Source organism: Saccopteryx bilineata, chromosome 11 (assembly GCF_036850765.1).
Source record: "Saccopteryx bilineata isolate mSacBil1 chromosome 11, mSacBil1_pri_phased_curated, whole genome shotgun sequence".
In the NCBI taxonomy this organism is placed as follows: Eukaryota; Metazoa; Chordata; class Mammalia; order Chiroptera; family Emballonuridae; genus Saccopteryx; species Saccopteryx bilineata.
In genome coordinates this window covers 56,641,662-56,660,514 of record NC_089500.1, presented here as the reverse complement: position 1 = coordinate 56,660,514, position 18,853 = coordinate 56,641,662, and the positions used below count along the sequence as shown (strand labels likewise).

General features: G+C 49.7%; 1 protein-coding gene across 5 annotated transcripts in view; it reads right to left on the bottom strand.

Annotated features, from left to right (window-relative positions):
- PTPRM (protein tyrosine phosphatase receptor type M) overlaps positions 1–18,853 on the bottom strand; it is an 899,870-nt gene that overhangs the window by 56,857 nt on the left and 824,160 nt on the right. For all 5 annotated transcript variants that reach the window (XM_066246290.1, XM_066246286.1, XM_066246288.1 and 2 more), the window contains one exon: positions 9,303–9,400. In XM_066246290.1, the coding sequence (XP_066102387.1) occupies positions 9,303–9,400 (98 nt within the window). The remainder of the gene's footprint in view (positions 1–9,302; positions 9,401–18,853) is intronic.

Sequence of the window (18,853 nt, the reverse complement as noted above, 5' to 3'; positions counted from 1 at the left end):
ACCATCCACCTCCTGCATCTGCCTTTGCTTACTCCTGGGAGGGGAAGGCATTTCACACCCCACTGGTAAGGCCTGCGCCCCCCTCCACACCCCACCCCCACCCCCACCCCCACCCCCACCCCCACCCCCACCTGGCCACGCCAGGCCACGCCTCCTTCCCCAGCCTGCCATTCACTCTCACTGATCTGCCCCTGTACCCATAGTGGGGGTTATCTCATTCTTACCATTTAAAGTTTTCTCGTGCTCTGGCTGGTTGGCTCAGTGGCAGAGTGTCGGCCTGGCGTGCAGGAGTCCCGGGTTCGATTCCTGGCCAGGGCACACAGGAGAAGCGCCCATCTGCTTCTCCACCCCTCCCCCTCTCCTTCCTCTCTGTCTCTCTCTTCCCCTCCCGCAGCCAAGGCTCCACTGGAGCAAAAGTTTGCCCGGGTGCTGAGGGTGGCTCTGTGGCCTCTGCTTCAGGCGCTAGAATGGCTCTGATTGTGGCAGAGCGACGCCCCGGATGGGCAGAGCATCGCCCCCTGGTGGGCGTGCCGGTGGATCCCGGTCGGGCGCATGTGGGAGTCTGTCTGACTGCCTCCCCGTTTCCAACTTCAAAAAAAAAAAACAAAAAATAAAAATAAAAAACCCAAAATAAATAAATAAAGTTTTCTCTATTGAGGTCTAGCTGCTCACCACATTCTCCACGAAGTCCTCTGAGATTTCCCCCTCAGACTCGGTCCCTTCACTGCTGCTCTCATCATTCTGACCTCATGTGTAACAGCTGACTGTTTACATGGTTATCTCTTACCACAGTCTATGTTTTTTGAGGGCAAGTGAATATAAACATCTTCATATTTCTCAGTGCCAGGTATACAGAAAGTGTATCAGTAAATGTTAGCTATATTGCGCTGAGAAGGTGTTAGAAAGCTTGCTTTGGGTTAATGTGTGAACAAGATATCAGGCTCTTTAGTTGATTTTTTTAAAAAAAACTTTTTATAGAGGGAAACTGAGAGCTTTGGCAGAGAAAACGTCAAAGGTTCAGTGGGGCATGCAGGAGCCGTATCTTCTAGAAGAGCCTGATGCCACAGAGGGCTCTCTGGAGGGTCCCTCTCTACTGATGACAGCTTGGTTAGTGCCTTATTTCTTGGGCAATTTGCTGGGGGGTGGGGATGTGATGTGAAGGGTGGCAGTGCCCAGGGTAATTGTGGAGGGAGGTGAGGCTCGACTTATCCACACTAATTAAGTGTGGATAATTAATCCATACTGTCTACTAATTTAAATGGTAGACAGTACATAGAAATGGAGAGGAGTGTTTGTTGAACAAGTATAAATTAAAGTTAGGACTATAATTACTCAGGTTACAAAGCATCCACCTTAAATATCCCGTACATTAAAAAAAGAGCTATCAAAGGTAAAAGTGACAGTTCAAGAAAGAAAAGACTCAGCAGGGCCTCTGAAAAGAATTTGTCCCTTCCCTTTCATGGACGGGTTTGAACAACTCATGGACTGGAACAACTCAAGCGATTTTGCAAAACAATATTATTATTTTGTACCATAAGGCAGTGGTCCCCAATTCCCGGGCTGCAGACCGGTACCAGTCCATGGGCCATTTGGTACCGGTCTGCAGAGAAAGAATAAATAACATGAAACATTGTCAGAATAACAAATTTAAATACAGCCTGAATAATGAGGACATGCCCGTTCCTCCTTTAACTTAGCCCAATAAATATCCTAAGTTCGACAATTACATTTAAAAATACCACAATTTTTATGCCGGTCGCATAATTTTATTTTGTGCATTTATCCATCCCACCCTAAAGGCTGGTCCGTGAAAATATTTTCTGACATTAAACCGGTCCGTGGCCCAAAAAAGGTTGAGGACCACTGCCGTAGGCATTGCTCATGTTATTCTTACTATGAAGTAATATTTCCACACTTTATAAAAGGGGAAGCCTTGCCTCTGTCTTGCTTCTTCCTTTGATCCTGGCTTTGCTGGCTTTTGTAGAAAAGCAGATATTTTTTTGTTGTACGTGAAAGGGACACTTGGAATCTTAATACACTTTTCTTGCATGTGAATTAGAAAGTTAATTCTGATGTCTAGTGTTCATCTTAAACCTTTAACTCGTGCAGTGCCAAATGTTGTGAAAGGAATTACAGGTGGTCAACCTCTTTGGATGGGTAATAATCTTTAAAAAAATTTTTTTTTAATTTATTTTTTATTCTTTTACAGAGACAGAGAGAGAGTCAGAGAGAGGGATAGGCAGGGACAGACAGACAGGAATGGAGAGAGATGAGAAGCATCAATCATCAGTTTTTCGTTGTGCTTTGCGACACCTTAGTTGTTCATTGATTGCTTTATCATATGTGCCTTGACCGTGGGCCTTCAGCAGACCGAGTAACCCCTTGCTCAAGCCAGCAACCTTGGGTCCAAGCTGGTGAGCTTTTGCTTAAACCAGATGAGCCCGCGCTCAAGCTGGTGACCTCGGGGTCTCAAACCTGGGTCCTTCCACATCCCAGTCCGATGCTCTATCCACTGCGCCACTGCCTGGTCAGGCTGGATGGGTAATAATCTTTAAGGCATCCATGTAGGGCAGGCGGTTCCCTGCCGTCCTCTGTATTGACAGAGGTTAACATCTCGGTCTCCACCTTGTTAGCCCCAGAACACTTTATCACCCGTTCTAAGAACCGTTCAGAGCAACTCCACAATAATTTTCCTACATGACGATGAGATCTCATTTGGATTTTTAATACACAGTTGCATTCTAATGAGGTCTTCATAAAAACTGACTAAATATGTTTAGAAATCATTAGTTTAAATTACCGGTGCAAAAATCTCCCATGGGAGTCCCACCGATTTTGTTACAGGACTGTTGGCAGATGGATCAGCACAAACGCCACGGCAGAGTGTGCCGAGCCGCACACACACGATGTGAGTGGGGACGCCTGGGATGCAAAGTGAACGGTCCCTCCGGCGGGTTCATTACAGAGGGAAAACCATCGCCACACATTCCAGGGCGGTCAAAATGCCAGGTGTGCAGCCGTTGGGCAGGTGCCAGGAAAATGACAAGGGTCCCTTCCCAGAACACACGGGCTGAATGGGGATGCTCAGCAGTGACAAGGAAGTCTGAGATAATGACAGGTTCTGGCAGATGTACCGGGGACACCGCTGGAGGGAAGTGCAGCGTCGGCGCCTTTTGCACCAGGTGCTGAGGAGGGACGGGCTCCCCCAGTGGCTCCAGCGCTGGCAATTACCCCTCCTGATGCCGAGTGCTTCAGGGCAAAAAATTGGGAAGCGGCTTCCCAGCACTGACTTAATGAATCGCAACAAGTCTGTGGAAGCAAGCGGGCATCCCGCTCACTCATGCCTAATTCATGACGGACGACCCATGTGCAGTAAACATGTAAGTAGGTGGTTGTTGCCCTTAAAAGCCATGTCATTTTGATTTCTTCGGTGGTTTGCTGTAGCTGTTTTTAAGCATGGAAAGTGGGGAAGTCGTCTCTAAACAAATGTGCAGCATAACAATGGGAAACAGCCTGGAATAAGGTCAGCGTCTTATCCTGGAGGGAATGTGACCTCTTGTCAAAACCCCCCAAATCACGCCAGACATTTCAAGGACAGAGGCCATTAAATTCATTACTAATTGAAAACAGACCCATCCAAGGGGCTGATGGAAACCAGGTGAGGGCTCTTCAGGACTTACCACACCCCCACAAACCTGACAAGGGTTTAGAAGGATTAAAAAAAAAAAAAAGCTTACCAGACCTAAAATTGTTGAGTTACTTTTAACCTTTGGGCTTCCATTTAGGGGTAAACCTGAAAAATAGTCACTCTCCCCTCCAGCTGCGCATTTTTAGATGGAGTTTCCACGGTTATTTGTCAGAAGGAATAGTTTCCATCAAAAAAGTCAACACAAGCACGCTATACAGGATGGGCCCACAGGTCTGCCGGAAGGGGCCCAGACCACCGCTGCCTGGCCTTTTTGCTCTCTGTTCCTAAAGCCCGTAACCCACACTGAAAGCCGGCTCTGCAAGGCCTGCCGCATCCAGGAGACGGTGGCTTTAGGGTGGGAGGTTATTTTTGTTTGTATTTTTCACAACCTTCTTTTGACCTTTTAGCCAAAGACTACACCGTCCTCATCTTTCCTTAAAAAAAAAAAAAAAAAAGGTTTCACGTATACAAATAGCTCACCTCCTAAAACACTGTGTCTGGAGACAGCCTAACTTGGAATTTCAATTAAACAACACATATATGTCTGCCATTATTATTATTTTTTTAATCCAGTAGTAGTTATTTTAGTGACTTTTTACTTTTCAAAGTAATTTACCTTAGGATTATTTTAAGTGATCTCTGATGCAAATATGTAACATTCTGGGGTGGATAACTTGCAAGAAATATAAGTTATTGGGAAAGCACAGTACGGAGACAGTCTCCAGAGAGCTTTTCCTCCTTATCGCATGTAAGCAGTCAACAAATATTTGTCAGATGAATGAAAAATTCAGAATTAATTACACACATCAGGGGAAGAAACACAAGTACATGAAAACAGATAAAATATCGAGCTTGGCTATTTCATAGTTAACCTGGCTTATGCTAATTGCTCTCTGACACTAAATTGGACAAATTCTCATTCCTTCATTCCTTGGGCGTATACTGAGTGCCCAGAGGAAGAGCCCAAAAGTTCGTAAGGCTGGCTCTTCCCTTAAAGGAGCTTGCTTTCTGGGGGAGCTGATATTTCCTTTTTCAGTAGTCACTAGTTACTGCATGATTCATAGCAAAAGAAGGTAGATTTGAAGTGGGGAAAAAAAGAATTATGAACACCACGGTAGTCTTAGGTTTGTTGTGGAAAGATAAGGGTTACATTAATACCTATTTTTTTAAGTCTTCAAAATGGAGCAGGAACTTTTCTAAGCACCTGACATATGGAAACTCATTTAATCTTTAGAAGAACCCACAAAGCAGTTGCTGAGGTGGAAGTTTGATGGTGGGGAGGCTCAGTGACCCCTTCTGGGCCAGTCATACGGTGAGCCCTTGGGGCTCAGGCTCTCGGCCAGGTCCCTGCCCTCACTGTCTCCCAGCAGAGAGGGAATCGAAAGATACAAAGTTTTTACACTTTTTTTTTTTTGTATTTTTCTGAAGCTGGAAACGGGGAGAGACAGACAGACTCCCGCATGCGCCCGACTGGGATCCACCCGGCACGCCCACCAGGGGCGACGCTCTGCCCACCAGGGGGCGATGCTCTGCCCCTCCGGGGGGTCGCTCTGCCGCAACCAGAGCCACTCTAGCGCCTGGGGCAGAGGCCAAGGAACCATCCCCAGCGCCCGGGCCATCTTTGCTCCAATGGAGCCTTGGCTGTGAGAGGGGAAGAGAGAGACAGAGAGGAAGGAGGGGGGAGGGTGGAGAAGCAAATGGGCGCTTCTCCTATGTGCCCTGGCCGGGAATCAAACCCGGGTCCCCTGCACGCCAGGCCGACGCTCTACCGCTGAGCCAACCGGCCAGGGCCAGTTTTTACACTCTCGGTACATATAATAATGCTTTGTAAGTGTTTATGCTTTACCTAGTGGTCCCATAGAATCTCCCCTCTTGTCATTTATAGCCTTTATCATACAGGAAATTTTACATTTTAATACAGTCAAATTTCCCCATCCTTTTTTTTTTCTCCTTTTCATTAAATTTATTGGGGTGAGTGGTTCATAAGATTATACAGATTTCAAGTTCACATTGAGGTTTTGGTATCTTTGATGCATTCTTAAAAAAATGGCCATAAATATTTTCCCCCATATATTTTTTCTAAAAGTTTTAAAGCTTTGTTATATTTCGATTTTATATCTGGTATTCATGTTAGGGTGTTTTATGGAGGTGGCTTTTTTTTTTTTTTTTTGTCCACATGGATAACCAAATGCCCCAGCTCAACTGGTTGAAAAGCTCATGCTTTCTCACTAATTACATATCCCCTACATATGCCTACAGTCAACATCTGGGCTCTCTATTCTCATCTGCCATCTTATTTATCTCTTCCCAATTGGTGGCACCTATAATTGTCCCCGTTCTTCTGTCCTTGTCTGTTTTTGATGTGCAGGTTATACTGGCCTCTGAAAATAAAGTAGAAGCAGTCTTTCTTTCTTCTTTTAGAATAATTTTTATAAGATTTGAATTATCCATTCCATGAATAGCATAGGTGTAGTGTTTGGAGTGGCTGTTTTTCTTTTTATTTATTTATTTTTTTGTATTTTGTATTTTTCTGAAGTTGGAAATGGAGAGGCAGTCAGACAGACTCCCACATGCGCCCGACCGGGATCCACCTGGCATGTCCACCAGGGGGTGATCCTCTGCCCATCTGGGGCATTGCTCTGTTGCAACCAGAGCCATTCTAGCACCTGAGGCAGAGGCCACAGAGCCATCCTCAGTGCCCGGGCCAACTATTGCTCCAACAGAGCCTTGGCTGCAGGAGGGGAAGAGAGAGACAGAGAGGAAGGAAAGGGGGAGGGGTGGAGAAGCAGATGGGTGCTTCTCCTGTGTGCTCTAGCTGGGAATCGAACCCTGGACTCCTGCATGCCAGGCCGATGCTCTACCGCTGAGCCAACCAGACAGGGCAGGAATGGCTGTTTTTCTATGGGTAAATTTTAAGCATGATTCACTTTTAAAATAAGTATTGTCTATTCAGAATTTCTGTTTCTTTATGAGTCAGTTTTGGAAAATTGTACTTGTCAAGAAAACTGCCTAATGTATTTAAATTTTCAAATTTATTGTTAGTTATTCATATTACTGATTAGGATAAAAAAATCTTTATCTTATTTTTGGTTTTCTTTCTCTTACTTCTCATTGCCAGATGACTGTTTATTTCATTAATTTTTTTAAAGCCCTTTTATGTTGATTTTTATTATTTTTTTCTTTGCTTTTTATTTAATAATTTTCTGCTCTTATATTTATTATTTCTGCTTTTCTTTCTTTAGTTGTACTCTGTTCTTCCTGAATTAGATGTTTAGTCTTCTTTTCTAACAACAACATTTAAAAATATAGTCATCCTTCTAGGTCCAGCGGTTCTCAACCTGTGGGTCGCAACCCCGGAGGGGGTTGAACGACCAAAACGCAGGGGTCACCTAAAGCCATCGGAAAATACATATTTATTATATAATACATTTTAAAATAAAATATGTATTTTCCGATGACAGGTTGAGAACCGCTGATGAAGGCGGTTCCCTGCCGTCCTCTGTATTGACAGAGGTTAACATCTCGGTCTCCACCTTGTTAACCCCAGAACACTTTATCACCCGTTCTAAGAACCGTTCAGAGCAACTCCACAATAATTTTCCTACATGACGATGAGATCTCATTTGGATTTTTAATACACAGTTGCATTCTAATGAGGTCTTCATAAAAACTGACTAAATATGTTTAGAAATCATTAGTTTAAATTACCGGTGCAAAAATCTCCCATGGGAGTCCCGCCGATTTTGTTACAGGACTGTTGGCAGATGGATCAGCACAAACGCCACGGCAGAGTGTGCCGAGCCGCACACACACGGTGTGAATGGGGACGCCTGGGATGCAAAGTGAACGGTCCCTCCGGCGGGTTCATTACAGAGGGAAAACCATCGCCACACATTCCAGCGACCCACAGCTTGAGAACCGCTGTTCTAGGTGGTACTGTATTTGCATCCTATAAGTTTACCATACGGTTTTATGACTCATAGTTGTAAATATTTTCTGATTTACCGTTAGGGTGTTTTACTTTGATTCATGAGTTAGTGGAAGTGCTTTCTCACCCTGGTCCTAAGTGAGGATGAACTTACTTCTTTGTTATTTCTCTGTTCTGGGCCTCGCTGTCTTCCTTTCCGTACCCCTCCCCCTTTTCTGAGGGTCTACCCTCTGCAGGTTTGGTTTTGTGTGGCAGCCTCAGTTCAAATTCTTAGCACGTCATAGGTCCAAGATGTCATCTCCCATTAAACATCAGCTCCCCTTATCTCCCTCCCTATAGCCCTTGGGAACTCTAACTATTGTATTCTCTGCTTCTGTAACTTAGATTACTCTAGGTCCTTCATATAAGTGGAATCATGCAGTCTTTGTCCTTCTGTGACTGGCCTCTTTTACTTAGTATAATGTCCTCCGGGTTCATCCATGTTGTTCTAAATGGCAAGATTTTCTTCTTTAAGACTGATAGAGAATATTAAGAAAAAAATACCTTTCTGGTTTCTGCCCCAATCTTTTGAGTCTAGGCTGACCTCTACACTGCCTCTGCTGAGGGCAAGTTTCACAATGTTAGTTAGCTTCTCTAAGTAATGGGTTCTTAAGTTGGACAGAATCATGGCATTGACTCTACTGTAAAACAAAGCAATTGCCCTCTGTGTATATTCTCATTTTCAAATTTCTTTTTTGCTTTTTTTTTTTAACTGAGAGCAGGGGAGGGCGAGAGACAGACTCCCACATATACCCTGACCAGGATCCACTTGGCAAGCCCCCTATGTGGTGAATGCTCTGGCCATCTGGTACATTGCTCTGTTGCTCAGCAACCAAGCTATTTTTAGCACCTGACCAGAGGCTCCACAAAGCCATCCTCAGCACCCGAGGCCAACTTGCTCAAATCAATCCAGCCATGGCTGTGGGAAAGGGGGAGAGAGAAGTAAGATGTGGAGGGGTGGAAAAGCAGATGGTCGCTTCTCCTGTCTGCCCTGACTGGGAATCGAACCCAGGAGATCCAAACACTGGGCTGATGCTCTACCATTGAGCCAACCTCATTTTTAAATTTCACTTTGGAAATAATCCTACAGCATATCAGGCCTGGGATTAGAACTATTTACGAATTCCCTGGTTAAACAAAAATAGCACTCATCATTGATTCAAATAGAATCTAAGTCCTGGGGCAGATAATAATCTCTGTCTCGTAGGCTGGGCAGTGAAGGACCAGGACAATAAAATCTAAGCAAGAGGAGATGCTAGAATTCTATCCTAAGGATTGAATCCAGCTCTGCACAGTTGCTAGAGTCAATTTTCCTGATTAGGAAATGTACTTATGTATGATGCAGCACCTACTGATTTCTGACACCCAACAACCAGCGTTCATACTTAGAGGTGTGCTCAATGCAGCCAGATAACAACTGCTTTTAAATTTTGAATGCCTTTCCTTTCTGTTGCTATTGCAACAAATGAAAGCAATTCAGACTATGTTTACTGATAACGTACAAGCAAGTGCAGCATGCAGGAGGAGGAGCTGTAGTAGCAAATGTCTTCTGGAGTACTCAAACGATTACTTGAAAGCTTCCTCTCATCTTACTTCAGATCACCAACTACGCAAGGGCACAGATGGGCATGCAGGAGTCTTACTCACCCTCCCCACCTCCACGAGGTTGGTCACCATGATGATGCTCGCAGTGTTTTCATGCCACACCATCCGCCAGAAGTCGTAGATGGTCTCCTGCATGGGTCCTGCAGCAAAACAGAACAGACACTTTTCTTTTTCCTTTGTAAGTTTGCAAATGGAATACTTCTGGGCTTGCAAATAAATCACATGCAGTTCTCTCATTTTTTTATTTTTATTTTTTGTATTTTTCTGAAGCTGGAAACGGGGAGAGACAGTCAGACTCCCACATGCGCCCGACCGGGATCCACCCGGCACGCCCACCAGGGGCGACGCTCTGCCCACCAGGGGGCGATGCTCTGCTCCTCCGGGCCTCGCTCTGCTGCGACCAGAGCCACTCTAGCGTCTGGGGCAGAGGCCAAGGAGCCATCCCCAGTGCCCGGGCCATCTTTGCTCCAATGGAGCCTTGGCTGTGGGAGGGGAAGAGAGAGACAGAGAGGAAGGAGGTGAGGGTGGAGAAGCAAATGGGCGCTTCTCCTATGTGCCCTGGCCGGGAATCGATCCCAGGTTCCCCACACGCCAGGCCAACGCTCTACCACTAAGCCAACCGGCCAGGGCCGCAGTTCTCTCATTTTTATAGATAAACATAGCTCTCCTTTCTAGTGTTGATGCAAAAAGAGTCCTCCTTCTAAGGAGTACCTACAGAAATCCTGACTCTTTGCTCACAGTGGAATTTTCTCGTGTCATCAAACATATCTGCATTTGAGCTCTCCCTGCTTCTTTAAACTACTGCCATGAGAGAAAGTTATTTTTCCATCATTTGGCTTTCAATCTCCATAATACCTGACTAGTTTTAAAAGAATGGGTAACATTACTCTTCCTGTTAACAACTGGCAGATATCCCAGGGAAATGGTATACAGAATGAAACGAGCTTCTATAGGAAAAATATCCTTTTCTGGTTTCTAATATTTTCCTTATTCTGTCAAATTAATTCATTTTTTTGGGAGGTGGGTCTGACTTCCTAAAGTGAGAAAGAAGGTAAGAGTTTTAAGCAGTCGTGCTATTTGTCACCAAACATGATCAACATCTCCTTTCTTAGCTCTTGGGATATGTGGGAATTGAAAAATTCTTTCAAATGGACTGGGATTAAAAAACATCGGAAAATATATATTATAAAATGCCAGTGCTATATACTAGCAGGTATAGAAAGTTAAAATTTAAAATTTCTTTAAATCTAGATTTTAGAAAACCCCAAAACTCTATTATGATGATTATGCATATTTGGGAGAATAGAGGTACTGGCACGAATCTTTATAAGACACGCACAAGTGCGAGGAAATGCGAGGGCTATGACTTCAAAGGCACGGAGAGCCACACGCTATCTGTGGAACCGGACAAGTGTTCGGGCACATGCTGGGACCAGGACCCAGCTGTGCTGTGCATCTCGACATTACGGACTGCCGGATTGGGAGCCCAGGATTTGAATTTGAGATCTGCCTCCGCACGTTCACTGGCTGTGTGATTCTGCAAGTCACTTAGCCTCTGTGAGCTTCCGAGCATTCATCTCTCTTTACCTACATTCTGATTTCAATAACACCGTCAGGTTATTTTGAGAACTCATGGAGTTAACTCACATTCGGGCATTTTATAAATAGCAAAACACTAGAACAAAACAAGGTGTACTGAAGGATTTTATTAATGGCTGAGGCGTGAATACTAGGCAAGGGCACACCCGAGGGGCCCCTTCAGTCATCTCTCAGTTCTCTTGACCAATTAATTGGTTCTTGTGTAATTTTTTTTCTCCTTCCTTACTGTCAAAGCCTCCCTCCTTCCAATCCACAATACTAACCTCTACCATTCCTCCTTATGCGTCTTGCTACACATTCTTACCCTCCCCATGAAAACCACCTCCACTTCCTGCTATTGCTATATTTATTATAGTTCCTTTATGAAACCTTGCACACCATCTCCCACGGAAGCGTGCCATTTTGGCCCCTGTCCCTTGCAATGTGCGTGCCATTCTCCTGATGTATAGGCCGAAGATTTTTCAGTGACAAATCTATGGTTACAGAGCAGACAAGTAAACATCAAATCCATCAATCACTACATTTTTAGTTTGTAGAGAATTACAACCATTGTGTACTTACAAGCCTGTTACTTATTCACGAGAAATAGCATACCCTGAGTCCATCTTTGGGCAAACAGATAGTCTTCTCAATGTGACCCATGAAATAAGGGTAGCCCAGACACTTCCTTCCATACACAGGCCTGTGCCACCTGCTCTGAAAGTTCCGAGTAATTTTGATGACAATGGCTGTAGTGGACGCGTCAGATATCGGCGTCAGATATCCCGGCATTGTGGGTGGTCTGTGTCAGGGCGATGTGAGAGAAGCCGCCTGTCCTCTCAGTGCCCAGCAGGACAGTCTGGGTGCGGGGACAAGTTTCAAAGTGCAACTCACGCGGTTTAGAGACCCTGTAATTATACCAAGTGCCCCTGGAGGGGAACATGGCTCTGTGGTTTCCTAGTTTCCTTATGGCATACCTGGCCCATAGCCGGAGCTCAATGAACAAAGCTCAATGAGCAAGTCTGTGTGCATATGCATAAACTAAATTACTTAGTAACATGTTACATCAGATTTATGTGTCAATATATAATATTTTCATATTTCACTTTCTTGACTTATCATCTGTAGAAGTTCGAAAGCACACCTCCTTTACTCCTTTCTAATTCATTTAAAGGGAGGGAGAGCATTTTTTGCAAGATCTAAGTTTCCCAGCCTCAAGATTTTGCCTCCCAGCTTAACCCAGTTCATCCCCCTAGGCCAAGGGTCCCCAAACTTTTTACACAGGGGGCCAGTTCACTGTCCCTCAGACCGTTGGAGGGCCGGACTATAAAAAAAACTATGAACAAATCCCTATGCGCACTGCACATATCTTATTTTAAAGTAAAAAAACAAACCGGGAACAAATACAATATTTAAAATAAAGAACAAGTAAATTTAAATCAACAAACTGACCAATATTTCAATGGGAACTATGCTCCTCTCACTGACCACCAATGAAAGAGGTGCCCCTTCCGGACGTGCGGCGGGGGGCCGGATAAATGGCCTCAGGGGGCCGCATGCGGCCCGCGGGCCGTAGTTTGGGGACCCCTGCCCTAGGCCATGAGAGTGCACGCTAGCCTCCCAGGAACTGTTCTCTATGGAAGGCAGTGTTTCTCAACTCCGGCTACATATCACAATAATTGAGGAGCTTTTAAAAGATTCTAATGTCCTAATCCAGGAGATTCTGACTTAACTGGCTCTGGTGGGGTCGGGCTGGGTGTGTTTTCAGCTCTCTTCTGGCAGAGAACCACAGACCCACAGCAGCAGCGGCACTGGCTCTCCCTTCCGACCTGACTTCCAGGTGGTCTGGTGTGAGGTGTCACTGTGGAACACCAGAGGTTTGTTTGTTTTGAATCTACCGATTAGCCACGCCTCAATACAAGGTCTTTGAATCCAGGAATCCCATTTCTCTTTGATTTAGAAGCGACATCACTCTTAAAATGTCATCTAGGAACATAGCTGTACTGCGTCACCACGGGGCTGAGCGTCAGCTAAGGTAACATGGGTTTGTTAATGTTTGTAGAACTAACTGTGTTAGGTGAAAATAGAGGGTGCCTATAAGCCTCAGGGGCTTGCTGGGTGATGACATACTCCGTAGCCTGGAGGACCATCTTACCTACTGACCTGGCCTAAGGAAAAGGATCAAAAAATGAACAAGGTAGGGTTGGTTCTTTTCAATGCTACAATTGGCACGGGGTCCAGAACTAAAACAGTCTGGGGTTAAAATCTGAAAAGGAATTGGAACATGAGCTTATCTAAGTTGATCCAACAAAGGAAAAAAAGTGCCAGGAGAGGGCCCCACCTCCCCTGGGGCAGTTTTGTCTTTTTCCTCTGTTTCCTCTCTACTTCACTTGTGAGGCACCCTGCACTGTCCCCCTGTGAGAGCGGCCCCTGTCCCCACCCATAGGGCCTCCCCTGTCACCGTGCACTGTCCCCCTGTGAGAGCGGTCCCCGTCCCCACCCACAGGGCCTCCCCTGTCACCCTGCACTGTCCCCCTGTGAGAGCGGTCCCCGTCCCCACCCACAGGGCCTCCATGACCTGTCACCCTGCACTGTCCCCCTGTGAGAGCGGTCCCCGTCCCCACCCACAGGGCCTCCCCTGACCTGTCACCGTGTACTGTCCCCCAGTGAGAGCGGTCCCCGTCCTCACCCACAGGGCCTCCCCTGTCACCGTGCACTGTCCCCCTGTGAGAGTGGTCCCCGTCCCCACCCATAGGGCCTCCCCTGTCCCCCTGCACTGTCCCCCTGTGAGAGTGGTCCCCGTCCCCACCCACAGGGCCTCCCCTGACCTGTCACCCTGCACTGTCCCCCTGTGAGAGCGGTACCCCGTCCCCACCCACAAGGCCTTCCCTGTCACCCTGCACTGTCCCTCTGTGAGAGTAGTCCCCGTCCCCACCCACAGGGCCTCCCCTGTCACCGTGCACTGTCCCCCTGTGAGAGTGGTCCCCATCCCCACCCACAGGGCCTCTCCTGTCACCCTGCACTGTCCCCCTGTGAGAGTGGTCCCCGTCCCCACCCACAGGGCCTCCCCTGTCACCGTGCACTGTCCCCCTGTGAGAGCGGTCCCCGTCCCCACCCACAGGGCCTCCCCTGTCACCCTGCACTGTCCCTCTATGAGAGCGGTCCCCGTCCCCACCCACAGGGCCTCCCCTGTCACCCTGCACTGTCCCCCTGTGAGAGCGGTCCCCGTCCCCACCCACAGGGCCTCCCCTGTCACCCTGCACTGTCCCTCTATGAGAGCGGTCCCCGTCCCCACCCACAGGGCCTCCCCTGTCACCGTGCACTGTCCCCCTGTGAGAGCGGCCCCCGTCCCCACCCACAGGGCCTCCCCTGACCTGTCACCCTGCACTGTCCCCCTGTGAGAGCGGTCCCCCGTCCCCACCCACAGGGCCTCCCCTGTCACCCTGCACTGTCCCCTGTGAGAGCGGCCCCCGTCCCCACCCACAGGGCCTCCCCTGTCACCGTGCACTGTCCCCCTGTGAGAGCGGCCCCCGTCCCCACCCACAGGGCCTCCCCTGTCACCGTGCACTGTCCCCCTGTGAGAGCGGTCCCCGTCCCCACCCACAGGGCCTCCCCTGTCACCCTGCACTGTCCCCCTGTGAGAGCGGTCCCCGTCCCCACCCACAGGGCCTCCCCTGTCACCGTGCACTGTCCCCCTGTGAGAGCGGTCCCCGTCCCCACCCACAGGGCCTCCCCTGTCACCCTGCACTGTCCCCCTGTGACAGCGGTCCCCCGTCCCCACCCACAGGGCCTCCCCTGTCACCGTGCACTGTCCCCCTGTGAGAGCGGTCCCCGTCCCCACCCACAGGGCCTTCCCTGTCACCCTGCACTGTCCCTCTATGAGAGTGGTCCCCGTCCCCACCCACAGGGCCTCCCCTGTCACCGTGCACTGTCCCCCTGTGAGAGCGGCCCCCGTCCCCACCCACAGGGCCTCCCCTGTCACCCTGCACTGTCCCCCTGTGAGAGCAGTACCCGTCCCCACCCACAGGGCCTCCCCTGTCCCCCTGCACTGTCCCCCTGTGAGAGTGGTACCCCGTCCCCACCCACAGGGCCTCCCCTGTCACCGTGCACTGTCCCCCTGTGAGAGTGGCCCCCGTCCCCACCCACAGGGCCTCCCCTGTCACCCTGCACTGTCCCTCTGTGAGAGTGGTCCCCGTCCCCACCCACAGGGCCTCCCCTGACCTGTCACCCTGCACTGTCCCCCTGTGAGAGCGGTCCCCGTCCCCACCCACAGGGCCTTCCCTGTCACCCTGCACTGTCCCTCTATGAGAGTGGTCCCCGTCCCCACCCACAGGGCCTCCCCTGTCACCGTGCACTGTCCCCCTGTGAGAGCGGCCCCCGTCCCCACCCACAGGGCCTCCCCTGTCACCCTGCACTGTCCCCCTGTGAGAGCAGTACCCGTCCCCACCCACAGGGCCTCCCCTGTCCCCCTGCACTGTCCCCCTGTGAGAGCGGTACCCCGTCCCCACCCACAGGGCCTCCCCTGTCACCGTGCACTGTCCCCCTGTGAGAGTGGCCCCCGTCCCCACCCACAGGGCCTCCCCTGTCACCCTGCACTGTCCCTCTGTGAGAGTGGTCCCCGTCCCCACCCACAGGGCCTCCCTGACCTGTCACCGTGCACTGTCCCCCTGTGAGAGTGGTCCCCGTCCCCACCCACAGGGCCTCCCCTGTCACCGTGCACTGTCCCTCTGTGAGAGTGGTCCCCGTCCCCACCCACAGGGCCTCCCCTGTCACCGTGCACTGTCCCCCTGTGAGAGTGGTCCCCGTCCCCACCCACAGGGCCTCCCCTGTCACCGTGCACTGTCCCCCTGTGAGAGTGGTCCCCGTCCCCACCCACAGGGCCTCCCCTGTCACTGTGAACTGTCCCTCTGTGAGAGTGGTCCCCGTCCCCACCCACAGGGCCTCCCTGACCTGTCACCGTGCACTGTCCCCCTGTGAGAGTGGTCCCCGTCCCCACCCACAGGGCCTCCCCTGTCACCCTGCACTGTCTCCCTGTGACAGCGGTCCCTGTCCCCACCCACAGGGCCTCCCCTGTCACCCTGCACTGTCTCCCTGTGACAGCGGTCCCTGTCCGCACCCACAGGGCCTCCCCTGTCACCCTGCACTGTCCCCCTGTGACAGTGGTCCTCATCCCCACCCACAGGGCCTCCCCTGTCACCCTGCACTGTCCCCCTGTGACAGCGGTCCCCGTCCCCACCCACAGTCACTGTGGCAGTTCAACAATAAGACTGCTCTGGGATGGGCCTGATTTCCTTTTCTCTTTGACACATTTCAGATTATTTCCTGAGATCTGAATGAATTCTGACTCAGAGATACATGTCTCCTGACAACATCAAGCAGCACAACACAGATTGGATGGGCAGACTTGACCAACATCAGGGCTGCTGCATTTGATTTTAGCAGCTCCTAGGGCGGTCTGCAGGAGTGACCGGCCATCGTGAGCCAAGACTGAATCTACAGCCGCAAGCCTGGTACACCAGGTGGTCACTTGCAGCCCCCAGGCCTCTGCAGGCTGAACCGGGGGCAGGAAGACCGTGAGAGGCCAGTCCTCTGCCTTCCGCTCCCATCTCCTAAAGCTGCTTGGCAAGCACCCTTACCGATAGATGGGTCTCTGAGGATTGCTCACAAAGAACAGACCAACAACCACAGTCCCAAGACATGGAATCCAAAACAGCAGGCAGGCCAAGGACTGAAAGACCCGCCTCCCCCCAGCTGTGAACAGCTGGGACCCACAGCCACAGTTTCTGGTTTCTGCAGGTCCTGTCTGGGTGGGAGCTGCACACAGCTGTGCCCATGCCTTTACAGACGGCCACACAGGAGGCAAGCGGGGTGTTCCCAGCAGTCATCCCCCTGGGGGACTGAAGCATTGGAAAGGTAAGGTCTTGAAATTTCAATAATATCAGGCCGGTGATACATTCATTTCCCTCACAATAGCTGCTTGCACAGACTTGCTGAGAAGGCCGTGTGCGGAGGGGCCTGCCTCCCTTCAGCAAGGCCCCAAGGAACAAGAAGGAAAGGGCAGGAAGCAGGAGCCCTGAAAAGAACAAGTAACAAGCAAAGGAAAGCATAGTGAAAGACACTCATGGAAGGATTCTATTGTGTAAGATGAATTCTCGAGTTCAGGAGAAGTGAGACATATTAATTATTATAATTTCCAACCTTGCTGGACGACGGTACCTCTTCTTTTCACATTCTAATTTCTCTGCGGTAGGTTTTGTGTGTTAACTAGAGCTGGGCGAAGTCAAGGTCCTTTAAGCTCACGGTGGCAGATTGGAGGGAAGACAGTGCAAACACGAACTGATTTTCAATCATAATAGAATAATGCCTAACTCGGCGCACCTGCTGTTTCCCAGATCCCACTCCAACTGTTTTACATGGATTAACTCTCTGAATTTAAAACCCACAATCCAATGTAATAGGTACTATTGTTTCCCCCGTTTCACTGACAGGACACAGTAGAGAAGTCAGGTAAGTCGTCCAAGGTTGCTGGGCTAGCAGGTGTGGAGCTGAGGTCTGAGGTCAGGGTGTCACACCACCTCCATCCGAGTGTCAAAACCACTCAGAAGGGTTCTAGCTGACAGGCCTGTGTGTACAGTTATCACATGCCAGTGAGAACGAAAGAGAAGAAAATCATGTTAATCACTGCAAACAACCTCTTTACATGTGTTTCTGTATTAGGTCAGTTTCCCCCTTTGACTTCTCAAGGTCCCACTTCATGAGCACAACCAGCCCCCTCCTCTGCCCACTCCAGCCTGCCCACATACCCAGGACACACCTTCACGCCCTCTGCTGGCCTACCCCAAGTCACATAACCCCCCTGAATACTGCATGAGCCTCCAGCCTGCCCACACACCCAGGACACACCTTCACGCCCTCTGCTGGCCTACCCCAAGCCACATAACCCCCCTGAATACTGCATGAGCCTCCAGCCTGCCCACACACCCAGGACACACCTTCACGCCCTCTGCTGGCCTACCCCAAGCCACATAACCCCCTGAATACTGCATGAGCCTCCAGCCTGCTCACACACCCAGGACACACCTTCACGCCCTCTGCTGGCCTACCCCAAGCCACATAACCCCCCTGAGTACTGCATGAGCCTCCAGCCTGCCCACATATCCAGGACACACCCTTATACCCTCTGCTGGCCTACCCCAAGCCACATAACCCCCTGAATACTGCATGAGCCTCCAGCCTGCCCACACACCCAGGACACACCTTCACGCCCTCTGCTGGCCTACCCCAAGCCACATAACCCCCCTGAATACTGCATGAGCCTCCAGCCTGCCCACACACCCAGGACACACCTTCACGCCCTCCGCTGGCCTACCCCAAGCCACATAACCCCCCTGAGTACTGTATGAGCCTCCAGCCTGCCCACACACCCAGGACACACCTTCACGCCCTCTGCTGGCCTACCCCAAGCCACATAAGCCCCCTGAATACTGCATGAGCCTCCAACCTGCCGGAGCTCGTCTCTGAAAAACATCAGTTTCCCACTTAAAGATCTTTCAAGGGGTCTCCATCGCTCATAGAGTAAAACCTAGTTTCTAATTTTATTTCTATTTATTAAAGATTTTTATTGGATTTATTGGGGTGACATTGGCAATATACAAATGATATATTATAAGAACTATACACCTGAAACCTATAAATCCTATTATCTTTAATAAGGCAAATATGGCCCCATACACCCCATGCTTGGGTTGGGTCTCCAGTTTGGCTGTTACTGTCCCATGTGCCACCCCTCCCTGATCACCCTACCTAGACCTCCTCCCGGATCCTCTGCCAGAAGCCTTCCTCCCACCCATGGGTCCTGCTGGTCTCAGCTTTGCAAACTAAGTGTCACCTCCTCAGGCAACTTTTCCAAGATCCACACACATTTCTTCATAACATCTGCTGCTGTGGTGCTCGCGTGGTTTCAATGTCATCCCCAGTGATCTGTGAACAGGATCCGCCCATCCGGGCCACATAGC